Below are 22,718 nucleotides of genomic sequence, written 5' to 3'. Positions count from 1 at the left end.
ATTTGGTTTAGAATTTGAAGTTTGTTTTTAAAAATATGTTCTTTTTCTTGCAGCTTCTCAACTAAAAATAATGTATTTTTTTTAACCAAAAGCTAGTTTGAATGAGAGAAATGGTGGGAGAGTGATGGAGGGGGTTACTCCTTCCACCAGTATGCTAATTGTTTTTCTTCTGCAGTGGACAGGATATGGTGAGCATCCTTCAGTTAGTTCAGACCCTGATGCATGGAGAAGAAGAAGAAGAACCCCAGAGTGCTCGGTAATGGAGACCAACTTGCTGGCTTCCATTTGAAAGCTCAAGTGCTCTCTTGCTCTCTTGCTCTCTCTCTCTCTCTTTTTAAGATTTCTTTATTTATTTGAAAAAAAGCGGTCTTCCATCTACTGGTTCATTTCCCAAGGAGCCGCAACAGCCAGGGCTGAGCCAGGCAGAAGCCAGGAGCTTTATTCGTATCTCCTACATGGGCACAGGGGCCCAAGTACTTGTGCCATCCTCCTTGCTTTTCCTTGGTGCATTAGCAGGGAGCTGGATCAGAAGTGGAGCAGCTAGGACTTGAACTGGCAGGATGCTGGTGTCGCAGGCAATTGGCTTTCCCCACTTTGCCATAACACTGGCCCAGTTCACATACTCTTGATCTTAATAGTGATTGTTTTCTGACAGGCTGCTACTCATATAAGAATCTGCACTTCATTAGCATTACATATGATCTTAAAATAATGTTCATTTTTTCTTTTCAGAAAGACACTATGTATTTTAGCTAATATATCTGTAAAAGGAAATCACTTACTAAAGTTAAATCCTTTAGGTCTTGTAATATTGTGTGATAGGGGAGGGACTGGTGAAAGGACTGAAGAGTAAGGGCTGTGTGCTTTTCTCTCTCTGGTTGCTTCTGCTTCTGCTGCAGAATGGAGTGGTGGCAGCTCAAGTTATCTGTGAATCATCCATTGTCTTTATTTATTCCTCTAACTATTTACTTAGTTGCACTTCTCTTTAATATTTTTAAATTTAAATTTTTTTGAGTAACAGATTGTTCTGGCTCAAATCAGAAGATGACAAAGACTGTATAAAGGAAATTTTCTTTCCTACCTTGGCCTCCTGGTTCTCTTTCCTGGAGACAGTGTTACCAGTTTTCTGGCATTCTAGAAATATTTTATGTATGTGTATAGTCTATATATATATACACAAACACACACAAGCAAAATATCCTTTCCCTCCCCTCAGGTACATAAATACTGTGTACATATTCTGTACCTCAGTTTTTTTCACTTGTGACTTGGAGTTCAATGCCTGTTCAGTATATAAGGTGCTGTCTCTCTCTCTCTCTCTCTCTCTCTCTCTCTTTTTTTTTTAAAATTTATTTATTTATTTGAAAGGGAAAGTTACAGAGAGGCAGAAGCAGAGAGATTTAGGTCTTTTATCCGCTGATTCACTCCCTAAATGGCCACAATGGCTGGAGCTGCACCGATCCAAAGCCAGAAGCCAGGAGTTTCTTCAAGTCTTCCACATGAGTGCAGGGGCCCAAGGACTTAGGCCATCTTCTGCTGCTTTCCCAGGCCATGGCAAAGAGCTGGATCAGAAGTGGAGCAGCCGGGACGCAAACCAGTGCCCATATGGAATGCCAGCACTATAGGCAGTTGCTTTACCTGCTAAGCCATGGCGCCAGCCCCTCTGTCTCCCTTTTTAAAAAATTTTTATTTCAAATGTGGAGGAAGACAGACAGAAAGTGACCTCCCACCTGCTTGTTCACTCCACAAATGCCCTCAACAGCTGGGACTGGATCAACCAAAGCTGTAGACTGAGAATCCAGTCCGAGTCACCCACGTGGGTAGCAGAGATCCAAGCATTTTAGACATTGCCTGCTGCCTCCAGGGGCGTGTCCCACCAGGAAGCTGGAATTGAAAGTCGGTCAGGGACCTAAACCCAAGTACTGTGACTTGGGATGTGGGCATCTCAGCTGCTGTCCCAAACACTGGGCTGCTTTTCTTTTTTTATTTTGCCTGTTTCTCTTCAGTTTTACTTTGAATGGGTGAACCATACATTGTTTAGTCTCTTGCTCATGTTTCTCATTATAAACCTTGCTGCAGCCAGTACTTTGGATGTGTGTCATTTCCCGTAGAGACCAGTGTGTCTAGAGGGTAAACTGTCTTGAAAGTGAGATTGCTGGGTCAGGTAGTATGTGCAGTTGCAGGGTTTTTCTTAATTAATTATTTATTTGAAAGGCAGAGTTAGAATGACGAGATCTTCTATCCGCTTGTTCATTCTCCAAGTGCCTGCAGTGGCCAGAGCTGGGCTGATCCAAAGCCAGGAGCCAGGAGCTTCTTTCAGGTCTCCCACGTGGGTGCAGGGGCCCAAGGACTTGGGCCATCTTCTGCTTCTTTCTCAGGCACATTATTAGGGAGCCATATTGGAAGTGGAGCAGCCGAGACTCAGCTGGTGCCCATGTGAAGTCCTGGCACCACAGACAGCAGCTTTACCTACTGGGCCACAATGCCAGCCCTGCAGTTGTAGTTTGGATCACTGGTGGTGTTATTTCCCTCCATGGTGTTAACAGTTAGCATTCCCACCAGTGATATATGAGAGGAGTACTTTTCCTACACCTTTGCCTGCAAGGGCATTATCAGACTTAAGGATCTTTGATAAATGATAAGTGAGAGATGATGTAATTGTTTTTGTTTTAAGACCTATTTATTTTCCCTTTCTATGAACTGTCTGTCCTTTATCCATGATCCTATATAGTTCTAAGTCTTTTGCTCACTGTTAACAGTTAACAGATGTAAACATTTCTTATTTACAGTTATTCTTTGTAAGTGATATTAGTCCATCTCTTTCAGTTACTTATAAAATAGCTAGTTTCCATTGATTTTGCTGTGTTATTCTAATGAGTAACAGAAAATTTATTTTTAGTGGGGCCCGTGCCGTGACTCACTTGGTTAATCCTCCGCCTGTGGTGCCGGCATCCCATATGAGCACAGGGTTCTAGTCCCAGTTGCTCCTCTTCCAGTCCAGCTCTCTGCTCTGGCCCGGGGGGGCAGTGGAGGATGGCCCAGGTCCTTGGGCCCCTGCACTCGTGTGGGAGACCAGGAAGAAGCTCTGGGCTTCGGATCAGTGTAACTCTGGCCGTAGCAGCCGTTTGGGTGGTGAATCAATGGAAGGAAGATCTTTCTCTGTCTCTCTCTCTCACTGTCTAGCTGTCAAAAAAAAAATGATTTTTACTAATTCTTTAAAAATTGGTTTCGCTGGGCTGGCGCCGTGGCTCAATAGGCTAATCTTCCGCCTGCGGTGCCGGCACACCGGGTTCTAGTCCCGGTTGGGGCGCCGGATTCTGTCCAGGTTGCCCCTCTTCCGGAGGCCAGCTCTCTGCTGTGGCCCGGGAGTGCAGTGGAGGATGGCCCGAGTGCTTGGGCCCTGCACCCCATGGGAGACCAGGATAAGTACCTGGCTCCTGCCATTGGATCAGCACGGTGCGCCGGTTGCGCTGGCCATTGGAGGGTGAACCAATGGCAAAGGAAGACCTTTCTCTCTGTCTCTCTCTCACTGTCCACTCTGCCTGTCCAAAAAAAAAAAAAAAAAAAAAATTGGTTTCTGCTAATTTTATAATGTCTCTATTTTCTATGGCTCTTAAAGTTGGTATCTAATTTTAAAATTATTTTAAGAGGAGATTATTCAAGAACAGTATAGATTTTTCAGTAAAAAGAAAGTATTTTGTGGGTCTTGAATTTTTAAAATTTTTTCTCCCCAAGCTGTCAATACCTTATATGCATTGAATTTTCTAAATTTATCTGAATTTCTGCCTTCTGAGCCAGTAAATTGATTTTGAGTGTAACATAAATTTCTGTGGACTACTGTTCTTAGTTCTGTTTTCTTTTTCATGCTTCAACTCTAATACTTTTTTTAATCTAATGAATTTTTGATTAACAGAATCCAGGATATTGGAGAACAAGGGCACATGGCTTTGTTGGGGCACAGTCTGGGAGCTTATATTTCAACTCTGGACAAAGAAAAGCTGAGAAAACTTACAACAAGAATACTTTCAGATACTACCTTATGGCTATGCAGGATCTTCAGGTAACAACCTTGCGAGACTTTAGTTTCCCACAAAGACATGTTAGTTATAGAATGTGAGAGATCCTTTTTTGGGAGATATATCTGGATTCAGATTTGCCTCTTCTTAGAAGGGTTGCTTCCTTGGCTACTCTGTGCCTCAGTTTCATCATCTTTTAAGTGGGGATGGCATTAATTCCTATTTCATGGGATTTTTGTGGGTATAATGGGTTAAATGTAAGGAGCTAAGGGTTTAAGAACATGTACATTTGATAGTGTAAGCGCTTCCGGGGGTCCTAATTGGCACATGCTAATAGAATAAAAAATAATAATCTGAATCAAATGCATTTTATCATAGTGTTTTGGGGGAGGTGTGGTTGTAGTTTTTGTGTTTTTTTTTTTTTTTTAGGATTTATTTATTTGAAAGGCAGTGTTACAGAGCTGGGGGGTGGGAGGAGACAGGGAGAGATCTTGCATCTGCTAGTTCACTCCCCAAATGGCCACAACTGCCAGCGATGGGCCAGGCCGAAGTCAGGAGCCAGGAGCTTCTTCCAGGTCTCCCATGTTGGTGGCTGGGGCCCAGGAACTTGGGGCATCTTCCGCTGCTTTCCCACGTGGATTAGTAAGGAGCTGGATCGGAAGTGGAGCAGCTGGGACATGAACCAGCACCCATATGGGATGCTGTCACTGCAGGCTATGGCTTAACCTGCTGCACTACACACCGACCCCTATTATTTCTAAAAACTAATGATAGCATTAGTTTGTGCTTTTGTAGAAAAGAAACTTGTAGGGAAGATGAATGTGTGTTATGAAATTGGAACTTTTCTGTATGCTGTGATAGTCTTGACATTATTAAGGAATTATAACAGATTAAGGATTCAGCAGGAGGAACAAGACCTGTGGTATTGTGTTTATGCTGTAACTTTCATGGAGAAGGAATGTTTGCCTAACACTGAAGCATTCAAATTGAGAGACCTTCATTTGCAGATGTTGGGAAATAGCCTGGCCTAGTGAGAGAACACGTCTGCCTAATGTTATTACAAAGGAGAAGTTTTCTTTTCTGATAAAAATCTAATGCCTATAATTGAAATTCTTCCTCCTCGTCTAGTAGATTGTGAAGAATGAAAAACCCCCAAGTAAATAATTATAGAAGTAAAATTAGCCTGGCTAGTGTTTTTGACAGATTATTTGAGTGTTGTAGAGCTGAAACTCCAAGAACTAGGTTTGCCTTATCCAGTGCTGGCCTGTGCATGGAGTAACCAGAGCCGAGATTTTCAGGCTTCTTCTCTGGAGGACGCCCATCCTCTGCTTGCTCTCAGAGTTTCTATTCTTTGTGGAGTTGGGTGTGGATGCAGTGTCATTGCCAAAACTCCTTCATAGCTCCTGGCTGTGAGAGTCGGCAGCCATCTAAATGAGGTGTTTCACGTCCTGTAAACACGCATCTGTAGCTGCAGAAAAGAAGTGCTTCTGTATAAAACCCTGATTAGCCAGGTAGAAGAGCATGTTAACCTGTGATTGTCTCTTTAACAGGTATGAGAATGGCTGTGCTTATTTCCATGAAGAAGAAAGAGAAGGCCTTGCAAAGATCTGTAGGCTGGCCATTCATTCTCGATATGAGGACTTTGTGGTGGATGGATTCAATGTGCTATATAACAAGAAGCCTGTTATATACCTTAGTGCTGCTGCCAGACCTGGCCTGGGCCAATACCTTTGTAACCAGGTAATGTGGCACAGTGTAGATATTTTAAAGAAACACTGTGTTATTTTGTTCTGAGGCTTTTAAAGCATGCAGACTGCTTTCTCTATTTCATCTATTTCTCTATATAAATAAATTTAGAACTAAAGAATGTATAATAGATGTATTTCCAAATTAAAATTTTTTTTTATTTGAAGAGGAGATAGAGATTTTTCCATCTGCTGGTTTACTCCCCAAATACCTGCAACAGGCAGGATTGGGCCATGCTGAAGCCAGGAGCCCAGAACTCAAGTACTTGAGCCATCGTCTGCTGTCTCCCAGGGTGCACATTACCAGGATGCTGGATCAGAGGCCAAATAGTTAGGACTCAAACCAGGCACTGCGATTTGTGGTGCTATGAGATGCAGATTTCCCAAGCAGCAACAACCACCATGCCAAATGTCTGCCCCAGTTTTTAATTGCCTAAATGCAACCACAGTCAACATTTCACTTTCTTTCCACACTTCAATCAGAGGTGTGTATGTGTGTGTGTGTGTGTTTACATGATTTTGTCTGGCTTTTACCACTTACTATTATAACAGGAGTATATCATTTTTTTAAAAGATTTTATTTATTTATTTGACAGGTAGAGTTACAGACAGAGAGAGAGGTCTTCCTTCCGTTGGTTCACTCCCCAAATGGCCAACGCGTACTGTGCTGTTCTGAAGCCAGGAGCCAGGTGCTTCCTCCTGGTCTCCCATGGGGTGCAGGGCCCAAGGACTTGGGCCATCCTCCACTGCCCTCCCGGGCCACAGCAGAGAGCTGGACTGGAAGAGGAGCAACCGGACTAGAACCGGCACCCATATGGGATGCCGGCGCCACAGGCAGAGGATTAACCTAGTGCACCAATGGAGCCTGTCCCAGAAGTATATCATGTTTTAACAGTTCTTTGAAGTAAAGTTTATTTTTCATGTCTCCATAATATTTTTTCAAGTACCTGTGTAGTAACTATTTCCCTCTTGGATAATTAGTGTTTCCAATTTTTTTTTCTTTTCATAACCATTTTTAGGTAATGCTCTTTATTTAGTGCTGTTATGGATATTTTTGTGCATAAAACTTGTCCTATATTAGAGTAATATCCCTCATCCGCTGGTTCACTCCCCAAATGGGAGTAATGGCCAAAGCTGGGCCGATCCGAAGCCAGTAGCCAGGAGCCAGGATCCTCTTCAGTGTGTCTCACATGGGTGCAGGGGCCCAAGGATTTGGGCCATCTTCCACTGCTTTCCTAGGCCATAGCAGAGAGCTGGATTGGAAATGGAGCAGCCAGGACTCGAACCGGCGCCCATATGGGATGCCGGCACTGCAGGCCATGGCTTTACCCACTATGCCACAGCACCGGCCCTATATATACCTAGAAAAATACATCTATAGTAATAAATATATTTATACTTAACAAGTGTCTGAAAGGTTATATATTAAACTGTTAATAGTAGTGTATTGGTGGCTTGTTGGACAGGTGGGCATTTTACTTATTGCTGGTTGTTTTTTTTTTTTTTTTTTTTTTTTTTTTTGATGATTTGTGCTACTTGAGTGTTTTGTAATTTAAATAATTCTTTACCTGCAGCTAATTAAGCTGATCAGCTCCCTTTCTTCAGGGGGCCTGGTATGTAGTAGCTACAAGCCTGGTCTCCTTGGTAGTGTATACAACCTATTGTTTGTATGGGTTGCCCTAAGGGACCTTGGAGACAGCCCTTCACAATGGACATTCATGCCTCTGCCTCATGCTGTTCCTAATCTAGGCTGCAGACAGGGATGCAGGCACTTTTGGAAAGCCTGAAGGCACAGTCACATTGGCCAAGTCATCATGTCCATTTCCACCGAGTTGCAACTTGTGCAGGGCCAAGTTCAAGTTCCCTGACCTCCACATCTGAAAGAAGGGGGGGGGGCTTTACCAAGTTTAATGTGGATAAATTTGAAGACATGGTGGCTGAGAAACGGCTTATCCCAGACGGTTGTGGGGTCAGATGTATCCCCAGTTGTGGTCCCTGAGACAAGAGCTGGGCCCTCCACTCATGAGGGCGTCACTATTCTGCACTCCTGAATCATGATCAGTAATAAATCCTGATTGCTGTGAAAGAAAATTCTTTAAAGAGGAAATGTGTAAATAAAGTACTCATTAAAGTTTTGGTTTTTAAGCACTACCAAATCTTAGTTATACAAGAGATCTTCAAAAAGTTCATGGAAAATACATACTCTGAAAAACTGCATTAATTTCAGAATATATTTTAAAGATTTTATTGTTGATTTGAGAGGTAGAGTTACAGACAGAGAGGGAGAAACAGAGAGAAAGCTCTTCCCTTTGCTGGTTCACGCCCCAAATGGCCACAACGGCTGGAGTGGGGCCGATCCGAAGCCAGGAGCCAGGAGCTTCTTCTGGGTTTCCCATGTGGGTGCAGGGGCCCAAACACCTAAGCCATCTTCTACTGATTTCCCAGGCCATAGTAGAGAGTTGGATCAGAAGAGGAGCAGCTGGGACTCGAACCGGCGTCCATATGGGAAGCTGACGCCGCAGGCGGAGAATTAACCTGCACCACAGTGCCAGCCCCAAATTTCAAAATTCTTTGCACTGAAGTAAAGCCACTAGTTTATTATGACATTTCTGAGCAAGATCAAGTTTGAGGCACTAAGAAAGATACCAGTTTGAAAATAGCCCTTCAGATGTCTGGTACAGCGGTCAGCTCCACTTGGGACACCTGCATCCGATATGAGAGTATCTAGATTGGAGTCCTGCCTCACTCTAGGTTCCAGCTTCCTGGTGATGTACTCCCTGGGAGGCTCCAGGTGAAGGCTCAGGTGCTTAGGTCTCTGCCACCTGAAAGTTCAGGCCGTGGCTGTTGGAGGCATTTGTGGAGTGAACCAGCAGGTGGAAAAATCTGTATCTGTCTCTGCCTCTCAAGTAAATAAAACTTGATTTAAGAAATTTTACAAAAAAGAGTACCTATCTGGGCAATATGAATTCTCCTAAAATTGAAGCAAAAACAGACATCAGATTCATTGTGAAACTTGTGTGGAAGAATGGTGAAATCACTGATGCCTTATGAAAAGTTTGTGGGATCTGTACCCAAAAGAAGTCAGCAGTCAAATGTTTAACTCATTTTAAGAGGGTACGAAAACAGTGTTGAAGATGAAGCCTGCAACAGCAGACCATCTGAATCAATTTGCAAGGAGAAAATTAATCATCTTTGTGCCCTTAATGAAGAGGACCAACTACTAACAGCAGAAACAACAGCAGTAGCATAGAGTTGGTTCAGCTCTCACAGTTCTGACAGGGAAATCAGAATTAAGCAAACTTTCTGCTCAACAGATGCCAAAATTGTTGCATCCAGACCAGCTGCAAACAAGAGCAGAGCTTTCAACACAAATGTTAAAAAGCAGGATCAAGATGCTGAAGACTTAAGAAGAATTGTAACAAGAGATGATGAAACATGGGTTTCCCAGTACAGTCAAAGCATTTGAAGTGGTCCTGTCAAAGAAAAGCAGACCAGCGGTCAGGAGCACAGATCGTAGCAGTAGTTTTTGGGGATGTCCAAGGCATTATGCTTATTGACTTTCTGGAGAGCAGCCAAAGAATGATGACAGTTGAGTGTTAGGAGAAAGTTAGCCAAATGCCAGAAAACAGCAGGGACAGCTTCCCCACCTTGGCACTGTTCCTGTTCATTCCTGTAGCAAACAGTTTTGCAAGTTGCAACAGGAGGTCTATAGGCATCCATGTTACAGTCCTAATTTGGCTCCTTCTGACTTCTTTTTGTTTCCTAGTTTTAAAATATCTTTAATGGGCACCCAGTTTTTTGCAGTTAATGTCATGGTTAAATTCCTAGGTGCCTCAGTTCTTTAAGGATGGATCACATGGCTGATATTCTTTACAAAAATGTCTTGAACTTCATGGAGCTTGTATTGAGAAATAATTTGTTTTAATCTTTTAATTCCACTTATACAAACTTTGGAGGTCCCCTCGTATAGAAAAATATACTACAACTGTTTACAATTCCTAAAACTATAAATCCTTCACACATTGAAAGCTAAAAATGAAGAATATAAAATTAATTTGACAGTAACAGTCCATCTATAACACTCACTTCTTTCACAAAACACACTTCTGCTTTTCCATATTTATTACTTCTTAGGGGTGGGTGGACACATTAAAAACATACTGTTCTTCGAATACCTTTAGTTGATGTTACCAGTAATGCTTGGAGGAAAAATACCAAATTATACCACCCCCACCCCTCCGGAATGCTCAGGGCTCAGCTGTTTTTCTCTTTAGAAAATGAATATACCAAAGATAGATACTTGTCTCATTCAGAGCAGTTTGCATTGTATCCTCCCATGCTATTTTTGTTTTCGGCTTGACTTTCTAAATAAACATCTATAATGTTAAGATTTCCTCAGGGTAGTTTTTTTGTTTGTTTGTTTGTTTGTTTTTTTTTTTAAGAATCGCTGTGGTTTGTCCTGGAGTCTTTCACAGTCATATGTGAGTGGTGGTGGTGATCTTTGATGTCAAGTTGTGTGTTTCTTCTTGCAGCTCGGCTTGCCCTTCCCCTGCCTGTGTCGTGTGCCCTGTAACACGATGTTTGGATCCCAGCATCAGATGGTGAGTTCTCCTTTTAGTTTGTAAAATAATATGGAATGTGTTTAAAGCTGCATCTTCCTTTCAACTTTAGCTGGCTTACAGATATTGGCATATTTACTTATTGCTCTAGTCTTTCTATTGTATAATACATACTTCAGTGTTTCAGTGTCCCTGAAGGTAGGCAGGTAGATCAGGAATACCTGGTTCTTAAGGGACCTTCTAATCATTATGTGTATCACTTGTTTTAAGTAGGAACATGGTAACCCAATTAAGCACTAGCAATTCCTTCTAAAGCAAAATTTTTTTTCATATTATTTTTCTTTTGAGAGAGACTACTCAGCTACTGGTTCACTCCCTTAATGCCTGCAACAACTGGCCCTGGCCTAGGACTGAAGCCAGGAGCCAGGCTCACTAAGTCTCCCATGTGGGTGGCAAGAACTCCCCTAATTACTTGCACCATCTCCACTCCCTGTTAGTGTCTACATCTGCAGGAAGCTGGAGACTGGAGTTGGGAGTTGCACCTGGGCAGTCCAGTGTGGGACACAGGTGTTTCAGCAGCTGGACTAAATGCCTGCTTTAAAAACCCTTACTTAAATTATCACTGTTGCCCGGATTTTTGCATGGGCAGATTGTGAAAATAAGGTTCCTCATTGTAATCTTGGGATTGAGTTCTGCTTATTTTTACCAATACAGGTGCTAAACCTCTTCTTAGTAAAGCCAGAAGGAAAAGGGACGGATTTTAGGGTTCTGAATTTCTGTTTTAAAGGTAGTTTCACTTTCAATTTCGGATACATTAATAATAGAGATACTTTCTTGGCTGTTTCAAAGGGGTTGAGAGAACATTTCCTTTAAGTGTAAATGTTTAACTGATTTTTTCCAGTCTTAAAGGAAGACTTTGATTTTCACACCTGTGATTAGAAATAATAGAAAAATTGTCAAGAATTTATTTGAGTGACTGATTTTGAGAATCAATATGCTTCCTTTGAAAGTCGTAATTTTTCATTATCTAACTTTTATGTTGGTTGCCACATGTTTTTGTGGTTTGTTTCTTGGTTCCAGGATGTCGCCTTCCTGGAGAAACTGATTAAAGATGATGTGGAACGAGGAAGACTGCCCCTGGTGCTTGTCGCAAATGCTGGTGGGTGTTACGAACCCGAATCTTTGATTGGAATACGAGGGAGTTCGAGTACTTAGCCTGAACAAGATCAAGACTTCAGAAATGTTCATGTGTCATATGTTTAAGATAGTCCACATTGTGGTGAGAACTGAAGTATTGAAGTTGGTTCATAAGATTTCTTTAATTGTTGATTTGTTAGGGGAATTATTTTGTGAATAGGAAGCTCCTGACTGCTGGCTTTGGCCTGCCCCAGTCTCAGCTGCTGTGGCCAACTGAGGAGTGAACCAGTGCATGAAAGATATCTCTAATTCTCTCTGCCTCTGTCTCTCTGGAATCCTGCCTTTCAAATAAATAAGTAAATCTTTTTTTTTTTTTTAAGAATTATTTTATTTATTATTTTGAAAGACAGAGGAGTTACAGAGAGAAGTAGAGCCAGAGAGAGATAGAGAGGTCTCCCATTCTGCTGGTTCACTCCCCATATGACCGCAACGGCCAGAGCTGAGCCGATCTGAAGCCAGGAGCCTCTTACAGGTCTCCCATGTGGGTGCAGGGGCCCAAGGACTAGGGCCATCTTCTACTGCTTTCCCAGGCCACAGCAGAGAGCTGGATTGGAAGAGGAGCGAACTGGCGCCCACATGGGATGCCGGCACCACAGGCTGGGGCTTTAGCCTGCTGCGCCACAGTGCCAGCCCCTAAATAAGTAAATCTTAAAAAAAAAAACTATATGTTGAAAATGAACAATTGTTGCTGGGAGAAATTAAAGAAGACCCAAATATGTGGAATTATATGCCTTATGCCTGGGTTGGAAGATCATTGTTAATTAGATTTTCCCCAAACTGATTTACTGATTTATCTCAGTCCCTACTAAAACTTCAGTAGGCTTCAACTTCTTGTAGAAATTGATAAGCTAACTGTAAAGTGTGCCTAGAAATGAAAGATCTAGTAGGCAAAATAATTTTGAAAAAGTAAACTTTGAAATTTTCACCCCGTGTGATCTTGTAACTTCCTGTAAAACTAAGTAATCAAGACTCCGTGAGACTAATCAGAGAATAAAGAATGTAGAAATAGATTCATGTGACATATATGGTCACTTGCTTTTTTATAATGCCAGGGTAATTCAATGGAGAAAGAATAATGTTTCCCACCAGTGCTTTTCGAACAATTGGGTACAAGTGGAAAAAACTTATCAGTCACTCTGTGTATAAAAACTTGTCATAAATGGTTCACAGACCTAAAACAAATGTGCTAAGATGATAGAACTTTGAAAATATAGAGGAATATCTTTATGGCCTTGAATTAGGCAGAGTTTTCTTAGAACACAAAAAGCATGAGCTTTTGCAGATCCAAAAAACGCTGATAAAATGAAAAGCAGACTACAGATTGGGAAAAATATTTGCCAAACATTTGTCTTTTTTTTTTTTTTTTTTTTAAGATTTATTTATTTATTTGAATGGCAGAGTGACAGATCTTCCTTCTGCCAGTTCACTCCCCAAATGGCTGCAATGGCCAGGCTGGGCCAGGCCCAACCCAGGATCCTGAAACTCAATCCAGGTCTCTATGTGCATGACAGGAGCCCAAGTGTTCAGGCCCTCCCAGGCACTTTAGCAGGGAGCTGCGTGGGAGTGGAGCAGCCAGGACACCCATATGGGGTGCCAACACTGCACGTAGTAGCTTAACCCACTACACCACAACACTTGTATCCAAAATTTATAAAAGGCTTTTTTTTTTTTTTTTTTTTTTTTTTTTTTTTTGGACAGGCAGAGTGGACAGTGAGAGAGAGAGACAGAGAGAAAGGTCTTCCTTTGCCGTTGGTTCACCCTCCAATGGCCGCCACGGCCAGCGCACCGCGCTGATCCTATGGCAGGAGCCAGGTGCTTCTCCTGGTCTCCCATGGGGTGCAGGGCCCAAGCACTTGGGCCATCCTCCACTGCACTCCTGGGCCACAGCAGAGAGCTGGCCTGGAAGAGGGGCAACCGGGACTAGAACCTGGTGTGCCAGTGCTGCAAGGCGGAGGATTAGCCTAGTGAGCCGCAGCGCTGGCCAAAAGGTTCTTAAAACCCAGTAATCAGGAGATAGGGCAATTTTGAAAATGAGCATAATGTTGACTGGTCACCAAAGAAAATATATAAATGTCTAAGCACTTACAAAGAGTCTTTATAACATCACTCATTGGAGAAATGCAAACTAAAACCACAATGAGATCATTATATCTATTAGAATGGAAAGAATTGGGGCCAGTGCCGTGGTGCACTAGGTTAATCCTCTGCCTGTGGCGCCGGCATCCCATATGGGCGCCGGGTTCTAGTCCTGGTTGCTCCTCTTCCAATCCAGCTCTCTGCTATGGCCTGGGAAAGCAGTAGAAGATGGCCCCAGTCCTTGGGCCCCAGCACCCACATGGGAAACCAGGAAGAAGCACCTGGCTCCTGGCTTCAGATTGGCGCAACTCTGGCCATTGCGACCATTTGGGGAGTGAACCAACAGAAGGAAGACCTTTCTCTCTATCTCTCCCTCTCACTGTCTGTAACTCTAGTTGACAAATAAATAAATAAAATCTTTAAAAAAGTTAAAAAGAAATAAAAAAGATCTACGAATACCCAGTTTTTTGAAAGTGGAGAGTCTACCTTATCTGACTTTAAAATTTGATATAAAATTAAATATAATCAAGACCTTATGAGAATAAGCAGAGAATAGAAAATTTAGAAATAGACTCACGTGACAAACAGATGACTGTGGGCTGCAGTTGGCATGTGACTCAGTGATTTTCCAGTGTGATTCCTTGCAGTCATCTGAGCAGACATATCAGGGAGGTTTGGTCAGCAGCCACTGCCAAAAAATATGAAAAGGAATCTGAATGTTGTCATAACAGCTGTGCTTTGATTTGCATGGAAGGGTCACATGGCACAGCCCAGGCATTGACATGAATTTGAGATGGATGTATGTGTGAGGGGAAAAGTTTTCAGCCATTTTCCTTGTATAGACCATGGCAAAAGAACCAGTTTGTTTAGGCACATGGTAAGGATTTGAAATCTTACTAGTTTTACTGAAGTTCTGTCTGGAAAGGGGTCTGCCTGGGAAGTTCTGGAGGGCAATCAGATTACCAAGGGAAGAGCTTAAAGAGTTCAATATGTCTAAACTGGCTAGAATGCACGTTAACAACCTGTGTGGGGCAGGAACCCAAATTCATCTGTGTATTTTTTATACAGATCACACTTAAATCAAAATCACCCAGTAAATGACAATAAAATAAAAGGTTAGAGGGGAACGGCGTTGTGGTGTAGTAGGTGAAGCCACCTCCTGTGATGCTGGCATCCTATGTGGACTTCATTAAGTGTCCCGGCTGCTCTACTTCCTACCCAGCTCCCTACTGCTGTCCTGGGAAAGCAGCAGATGATGGCCCAAGTGGGAGACCCAAATGAAGCTCCTGGCTCCAGCCTGGCCCAGCACTGGCCATTGCAGCCATCTGGGGAGTGAACCAGCAGATGGAAGACCTCTCTCTCTTTTCAATAAATAAACAAATCTTTAAGCAAATAAATAAAAGGTTGGAAAAGAGTATATTGGACAAATGCTTAGAAAATGAAAGTACTCTGGCAATATTAATGTGAGATAAAATAGACATCATTTGATGAAAGACATAATCCACTAAAAGAGATAACAGTTCTGAATGCTTGTGAACATAACTACAGAAAAAAATGATAGAATTCAAGTATAGATTGAGAGACTCAAAGTGTCGGTGAGAAGCTTGAATATGCTCACAAAATGGAGAATACATGCTCTTTTTTTTTTTTTTTTTTTTTTTTTTTGACAAGCAGAGTTAGTGAGAGAGAAAGGTCTTCCTTCCGTTGGTTCACCCCCCAAATGGCCACTACGGCCAGCGCGCTGTGCCGATCCGAAGCCAGGAACCAGGTGCTCCTCCTGGTCTCCCGTGCAGGTGCAGGACCCAAGAACCTGGGCCATCCTCCACTGCCTTCCCAGGCCACAGCAGAGAGCTGGACTGGAAGAGGAGCAACCGGGACAGAATCTGGTGGCCCAACCGGGACTAGAACCCGGGTTGCTGGCGCCACAGGCAGAGGATTAGCCTAGTGAGCCGCGGCACTGGCCATGCTCTTTTTTTATATATTTATTTATTTATTTGAAAGGCAGAGTTACAGAGAGGGTGAGACAAAGATATCTTCCATGTGCTGGTTCACTCTCCAGATGGCTACAACGACTAGGGCTGTGCCAGCCAGGAGCCAGGAGCTTCATTTGGGTCTCCTGTTTGGGTAGAAGGGGCATAAATCAGCTTGGAAAAGTTCATTTTAAGTCAGTCCACAAAGAAAATCGCCATAATAAAGGATATCATATTATATTCCCCTCACAGGGAGGAGATAGTGTCTATAAAAACTCATATGCTGTAAAGACTCAGAAAATATTTGTTCTTTCAGTATCCTTGTTTGTTTTATCCCAGGAACTGCAGCAGTAGGTCACACAGACAAGATTGGACGTTTGAAAGAACTCTGTGAGCAGTACGGCATATGGCTGCACGTGGAGGGGTGAGTAGGTGGTGCGTGTTGGGCCTGCAACACGGTCATTGTGAGAAGTGGCCATCCAGGCTCACGCTCGGTAGCAGCAGTTAGCACTGAGGGCTCTTGACTGCGGTTAACAAAACCCCAAACTGCCTTAAGCAGAAAGGGATTCCATTGGCTCGTATATCTCAGAGACCAGTGTGAGCTACAGCTGTCAGCACGTGTCAGCCGTGCTTCACTGTCTTTCTCCCCTTCCCCTGTGAATGGACACGGTCATTTGGCTTGGTTCCCTCCACGTGACTCTGTCTGATACTTTACTATTTTGGTGCAACTATAGGAACTCCAGCCTCGTGTTTAGTTTGTGAGACGTCTCGGCAAAAGTCTCATATGGAACTGATGACTGTGGCCAGGAAAGTGGAGTGCTCTGATAGTTTAGGGTATTTGCCCACCTCTAGAGCAGGCGGTGGTGTCTCCTCTAACCAAAGCTTGAGGTGTGATCCTGGAAACCGGGGTGGTTTCCCAGAAGGACTTTGGTTGCCATGGAGAGAGGAGGGGGCAGTATATAGGGCAGCCAAAGTAGCCCCTGCCCACCATGGCATCCATGGTAGGTACATTTTCTATTTTATTCCTTGGAAAAGAATGATAACTTAAAAGTAGTTACTGTGACAGATATAGAATAGTATACTCACTATACCAAATAAGTAGAGACATCCTGTGAAAGACACTTTGATTAAAATGCATTTTCAAGGTTTTCCTAACACTTGTACAAACCTCATATTCTGTTGCTGTTATAAAAACTGGTAATGCAGCTGAAAGACTTAAATGTCAGCTTGCAGCAGCACAGCCTTTTATTTGTTTACTTAGTGAGTAAGCAACAAGAAGTAATCAGCTCTTAGACTGGTGTTTTTTTTTCCAGTGTGAATCTGGCAACATTGGCTCTAGGTTATGTCTCCTCATCAGTGCTGGTATGTTGTTGATTTACTAAATATTGGTGTTTTTCAGAATAAAATTAAAGTCACTCAGTTCCTAATGGCTTTCTGTAGTTTTTATGACTGGAGAAGGGTGTTGGGTTAAGTGTGTTCTGATAATGTAATGAACAGCTTCTCTCTTTTTGTTAGGCTGCAACCAAATGTGATAGCATGACACTGACTCCTGGCCCATGGCTGGGTCTGCCGGCTGTTCCCGCAGTGACACTCTACAAGCATGATGACCCTGCCTTGGTGAGGGCTTGCACTGGGAGGTAGTAGGGAGGGGCTGATGCTCACTGGCTTTAGGGACAAAATAGAGAAAAGTAAGGGGAAGAGTGAAAAATTGTCCTCAATTCTATTTCTACTACGTTAAAAAATTTTTTTTCTGTTTATTCACCCTATGCATATGAAGAGTTTTTATGGCATTTTGTAACTGGGTCATATTCTGTCACTTAACTCTCAGAGTTTATTTAATCATTCTCCATTTGTGGACTTTCAGGGTGTTTGCAAATTTTTGTTACTGAAATAATGAGATAATGAATATCTTTTTATATTTCAAATTATTTCCCTAGAGTAGGTTTCTATTAGTAGAATTACTGAGTGGGAGTATTTTAAAGTTCCTGAACTGCATTGTCCAATAGGCTGTTAAGATGTTGTTTTTTAAAAACCATAATTGTAGTTCTCAGTAATGATTGGTTAGTGTGATAGTGACATGCAAAGGAAGCTCTAAGTGATGCCTGTGAAGACAGCTTCTGAAGTCTTGCTCAGTGGATCATGGCCAGACCTTTGAGGACATAGAGCCTAGGAAGGGGCTGTCTGAGTGGCTGAAAGCCCCAGCTTTTCATCTGTGTTTATTTCCTTCCTCCCTCCCTCCCCCTCTCCCTCCCTCCCTCTCTCCCTCCTTCTCTCCCTTCCTTCCCTTCCCTCCCTTTCCTGCCTCCCTCCCTCCCAGGCCGGAGCCAGGAGCCAGAAACTCTATCCAGGTCCCCCACATGGGTGTTAGGGACCCAAGTACTTGGGCCATCTTCTGCTACTTTTCCAGATGAATTATTAGTAGGGAGCTGGGTGGGAAGTGGAGTTACCAGGACTTGAACCAGAACCCATGTGGGATGCTGGTGTCACAGATGGAAACTTCGTCTGCTGTGCTACAGCACTGGCCCCTCTATCTACATTTTCTTTCTGGCTTTGCCACTCCATGGTTGTGAACCCCTGGGCAAAGCGAAGTCTCTGAGCTAAGCTACCTAGAGTAGTTCTTCATGGAGTTGTTGGAAGATCAAAAGAGTGATGCAAGCCGAGTATGTAGCATAGGGTCTGTCACAAACTAGGTGTTCAGTAAATGATGGCTAGTTAATTCTATTAGGAGCGTTCGATGACTGATGAATGAACCCATGTTTGCTTTTTTAGACTTTAGTTGCCGGTCTTACATCAAATAAGCCAGCAGATAAACTCCGTGCCCTGCCTCTGTGGTTATCTTTGCAATACTTGGGACTTGATGGGACTGTGGAAAGGATCAAGCATGCCTGTCAGTTGGTGAGTAGAAACCTGGAGTTCAGATGAGTTGCAGAGTTTCCTTGGCGGAAGCAGAGACAGACAAATGCTTGATTTTGTATGCTCTTTCCAGCCCTCATTGTCTGGATCTGCTGCCTCATTAGCAGGCAGACTCATTGCCCTGCATGTATATGTTGCTTGTTTAGAGTTCTGGGAGAGACTCTGGGATTCTCCCAGCATTTGTGTGCAGATGAAATCAGATTAACATGAAAGCCACTGCCCACATGGGCTGAGAAAAGAAGTCACAAGATGATTTGGAGGAACAGATCGGGGCATTGAACGTTTGCTATAACCGACTGACTTTCCAGAGTGGGAGAATATGAAGGTTAAAGGTTACTTCAAGTAGCATGGATATTGTTAACCCAACTGACTTGGGTTCCCAAATTGCAGAGTTTTAGGGACAGTTCTAATTCTCTTTTAATTTGAGTTGTTTTAAGTGTGAACAAGGTGGAATTATGCTATAGTTTAGTTTTAGTGCATTGGAACTGGGTAATTTACAAACAACAGAAATTGGTTACTTACAGGTGTAGAGGCTGGCAAGTCCAAGGTCAAGACACCAGCGGATTTGGTGTCTGGTGAAGGGCCATCCCTTGCAGATGGTGCCTTGTGTGTCCTCACGTGGTGGAAGGGGTGGCCACGCTCCCTTCATGCTCCAGTCATATCCAAAGGCCCCACTTCTTTAACTGTCACACTGGAGACTTGATTTCAACATTGGAACTTTGGGCAAGCACAAACATTCAGACCATACCATTTATAAAGCAAAAAAAAAAAAAAAAAAAAAAAAGTCAGATTTGTACAGTGTGAGAGCTGAGCCCCTTCCTAAGGTCAGAAGCGTGATGCCATATTTAGACATCTCCATTTTTTTACCTGTGAAAGAGAGGTTGTAATAGAAGATTATTACAATTATTATAAGGACTTAATGAGTTCATCTCTTTTGAAGCTCCTATAGTGGTCCCTGATCTCACATAATGGGACTTGAATAGGTTTGTGGAAAATGAAATTGAGGTAGATTTATTTTGGTGCCAGAATTTTTGAAATCCATATAGGTGGTTTTGTTTTGTTACTGTTTATCTGTTGTGCTGTGGTGGAGCAGGTAGAGCTGCCACCTGCAACATCAGCATCCCATATGGGCACCAGATCTAGTCCCGGCTGCTCCATTCCAATCCAGCTCCCTGCTAATGCGCCTGGTAAAGCAGTGGAGGTTGGTCCATGTTCTTGGGCCCCTGCACCCGTGTGGGAGACCCAGAAGAAGCTCCTGGCTTTGCCTTGGCCCAGCCCTGGTGGTTGCGGCCATATGGGGAGTATACCAGTGGATGGAAGACCTCTGTCTGTCTCTCCCTCTGTCACTTTACTTTTCAAATAAATAAATATTTAAAAAAATGTTTTCGATTAAATAAATCTTTAAAAAATATTTGAAAGGCAGAGTGACAGAGAGGGAGAGACAGAGAGATCTTTTATCTACTGTTTTACCCCCCAGATGATTGCAACAGCCGGGGCTGGTCCAGGCCAAAGCCAGGAGCCCAGGACTTCATCAGTGTCTCCCATATGAAGTATTTGGGGCACCTTCAGTGCTTTCTGAGGTACATAGCAGGGAGCTGAATCAGAAACAGAGCAGCCAGGACACACACTAGTATTCCCATGGGGGATGTTGGCGTCACAAGCTGAAGTTTAGCCTTTTAGCCTACTGTGAAAGGCAGAGTTAGAGAGGAGAGAGAGCGAGCAAGCGAGCTCCCCAAATGCCACAATGTTTTTGTATTGCTATAGCAGTGGTCCTTAGGTTATGATGCTATTGGGATAGTTCATTTTTTTACGTTAAAAATAATTTCAACGTTTACATTTACAAAAGCCCCACTTTTTAAAAAAGATGTATTTATTTGAAACGCAGAGTTAGAGAGTCAGAGGTAGAGAGAGGAGATCTTCGATTGGCTGGTTCACTCCCCAAATGGCTGCAAAGGCTGGAGCTGTGCCGATCGGAAGCCAGGAGCTTCTTCTGGGTCTCCCACTCAGGGGCAGGGGCCCAAGGACTTGGGCTATCTTCTGCTGCTTTCCCAGACCATAGCAGAGAGCTGGTTTGGAAGTGGAGCAGCCGGAACTAGAACTGTACCCATATGGGATGCTGGCACTGCAGGCGGTGGCTTTACCTGCTACGCCACAGCGCTGGCCCCAAGCCCCACATTTTTAAAAAAAGTGCTCTCGTTGTTGACTCACATGTTGATTTGGTTCTCAGGAAAGGTAAATCTTTATTGCCATAGTCGCTTGGTCAGTTTAGAGAAGGTTTGGGCACTCAAGGAATTAAGTTTTTCAATTCCCCTTGGCCTATAGAGTGCAGGAAAGTCATGATGGCATGAACTACTAAGCCATGTGGTCTCCGCAGCTTTGGCATTTTGAATGATAACTTCATGTGTATCAGCTCCTCACAGCATCCCTGAAGACAGATGCTGTCATCCCCGTTTTATAGCTGAGGCAACCGAAGCGCAGAGACGTTAAGTAACTCATTGAAGGACCTGACTAGTAAGTGGCAGATGAATTGCCTTACCCATAGTCCTGCTGGTGATACTGGTGAGAAATCCTGCCACAGCCAATGGCCTCAAACTCAATCCAGATCTCCCATGTGGAGTCACGGACCCAAGTTCTTGAGCTGTCACCTGCTGCCTCCTGGGGTGTGCATTAGCAGGAAGCAGAAGCAGAGCTAGGACTTGAACCCAGGCACTTTGATATGAGATTTGGGCTTCCCTAGTGGCAACTTAACCACTGCACCCAATACCTGCTCTACTCTGACTAATTAGGTTAATGCAACAGATTCCCATGCCTCACTTAAACAGCTTTTCTTAAATCACTATGGTAACTTCTAAAAGTGAAAGATTGGGGAATATTTGCAGATGTTCAAATGTAAAAATTCGTAGTCAAACTTAGAAATCACCAAGTTGCAGATGGCTTTGTCTGCCTGAGATCTTTGTTTGCAGAATGCAAAGATTCATGAAAACCACTGAGTCATTGAGTAATACATGAACTTTTTTTGTCATTTGCAGAGTCAGCGGTTGCAGGAGGGTTTGAAGAAAGTAAACCACATCAGAATCTTGGTATGGAAGATGTCATCCACTTAACTTCAACAATGCAAAATGGTTTTTTTGTCTAGAATTGGAACATGAATTTCAGTGGAAATATGGCAGCTCCAATGAAAAACCACATTCTTTGGAATGAATGTTTATGACCGAATTATGCAGTTAGCCTGAAGCCAAAAAATTTGTCCCACACAATGTTTAAATTCCTGTAGTGCTTTCATACAATCCATTCATTCTATTAAGATGTGGACTTGCACGGAGATCTTAGAAACACCACTGACTTCACCAGCCTGAGGGCTGTAGAACACCCATCTTCTTGAAATGAAAAACCATCATGTGTCTCGGAGTGCTCTGCACTGCTTTTCTGAAACCTTCTGACACCAGTTTTTCCGTTTGTACAAAGAGGGATTTTCTGTTAAAATGAATCTCTCAGAGATTACCCCCTAGGGATAATAACCAGACGAGGAAGTAAAGGTTTAGCAGTGCTCACAGCCAAGAGTGAGTGTCAGCTCCTGTTGATTGGTCTCATGTTTATTTTCATCGTAGTGTTTAAGGAAATATATGGGTCAAATTCTGCTTTAAAAAGTTTTCTGACAATCCTTCAGGGTACAATTAAGTTGAATTAAGTTTTTTTTTTTTTTTTTAAGATTTATTTTATTTATTTGAAAGAGTTAAAGAGAGAGGTAGAGCCAGAGAGAGAGAGGTCTTCCATCTGCTGGCTCACTCCTCAACTGGCTGCAACAGCCAGAGCTGTGCTGATCCAAAGCCAGGAGCCAGCAGCTTCGTCTAGGTCTCCCACGTGGGTGCAGGGGCCCCAGAACTTAGGCCATCTTCTGCTGCTTTCCCAGGCCATAGCAGAGAGCTGGACTGGAAGTGGAGCAGCTAGAATTTGAACCAGCACCCATATGGGATGCCGGTGCTGCAGGCCGGGGCTTTAACCTGCTGCACCACAGCACTAGCCCCTCAATGTTTGTTTGGAGTTCTAGTTAGTATAATTTCTTTTTTTTTCTTTTAAGCTTTATTTATTTGAAAGATTGGGGGGGAAGGGGAGAAAGGGGAGATCTTCCATCCTGTGGTTCACTCTCCAGGTGCCCACAGCAGCCAGAGCTAGGCCTGGCTAAAACCAGGAGCCAGGAATTCCATCTGGTTCTCCCACATGGGTGGCAGTACTTGGGCCATC

At 43.2% G+C, this 22,718-nt stretch overlaps 1 protein-coding gene and 1 non-coding gene across 3 annotated transcripts in view; both read left to right on the top strand.

The window, feature by feature from the left end:
- The window catches only part of PDXDC1 (pyridoxal dependent decarboxylase domain containing 1), a 60,055-nt gene that overhangs the window by 23,441 nt on the left and 13,896 nt on the right, over nucleotides 1-22,718 (top strand). For both annotated transcript variants that reach the window (XM_008257801.5, XM_017342500.4), the window contains exons 4-13: nucleotides 176-256; nucleotides 3,914-4,060; nucleotides 5,567-5,756; nucleotides 10,294-10,362; nucleotides 11,401-11,479; nucleotides 15,903-15,987; nucleotides 16,877-16,925; nucleotides 17,079-17,180; nucleotides 18,333-18,458; nucleotides 21,506-21,556. In XM_008257801.5, coding sequence (XP_008256023.3) covers nucleotides 176-256; nucleotides 3,914-4,060; nucleotides 5,567-5,756; nucleotides 10,294-10,362; nucleotides 11,401-11,479; nucleotides 15,903-15,987; nucleotides 16,877-16,925; nucleotides 17,079-17,180; nucleotides 18,333-18,458; nucleotides 21,506-21,556 — 979 coding nt within the window. The remainder of the gene's footprint in view (nucleotides 1-175; nucleotides 257-3,913; nucleotides 4,061-5,566; nucleotides 5,757-10,293; nucleotides 10,363-11,400; nucleotides 11,480-15,902; nucleotides 15,988-16,876; nucleotides 16,926-17,078; nucleotides 17,181-18,332; nucleotides 18,459-21,505; nucleotides 21,557-22,718) is intronic.
- Nucleotides 7,330-7,462, top strand: LOC127491507 (small nucleolar RNA SNORA70). The gene has a single exon (XR_007920228.1). It is a non-coding gene; the product is annotated as a small nucleolar RNA SNORA70 (small nucleolar RNA).

This window comes from Oryctolagus cuniculus, chromosome 19 (assembly GCF_051225735.1).
Source record: "Oryctolagus cuniculus isolate XC-2025 breed Fujian yellow rabbit chromosome 19, ASM5122573v1, whole genome shotgun sequence".
Classification (NCBI taxonomy): domain Eukaryota; kingdom Metazoa; phylum Chordata; class Mammalia; order Lagomorpha; family Leporidae; genus Oryctolagus; species Oryctolagus cuniculus.
The sequence above is the reverse complement of the archived record's forward strand: the minus strand, read 5'-3'. Positions and strand labels throughout refer to the sequence as shown.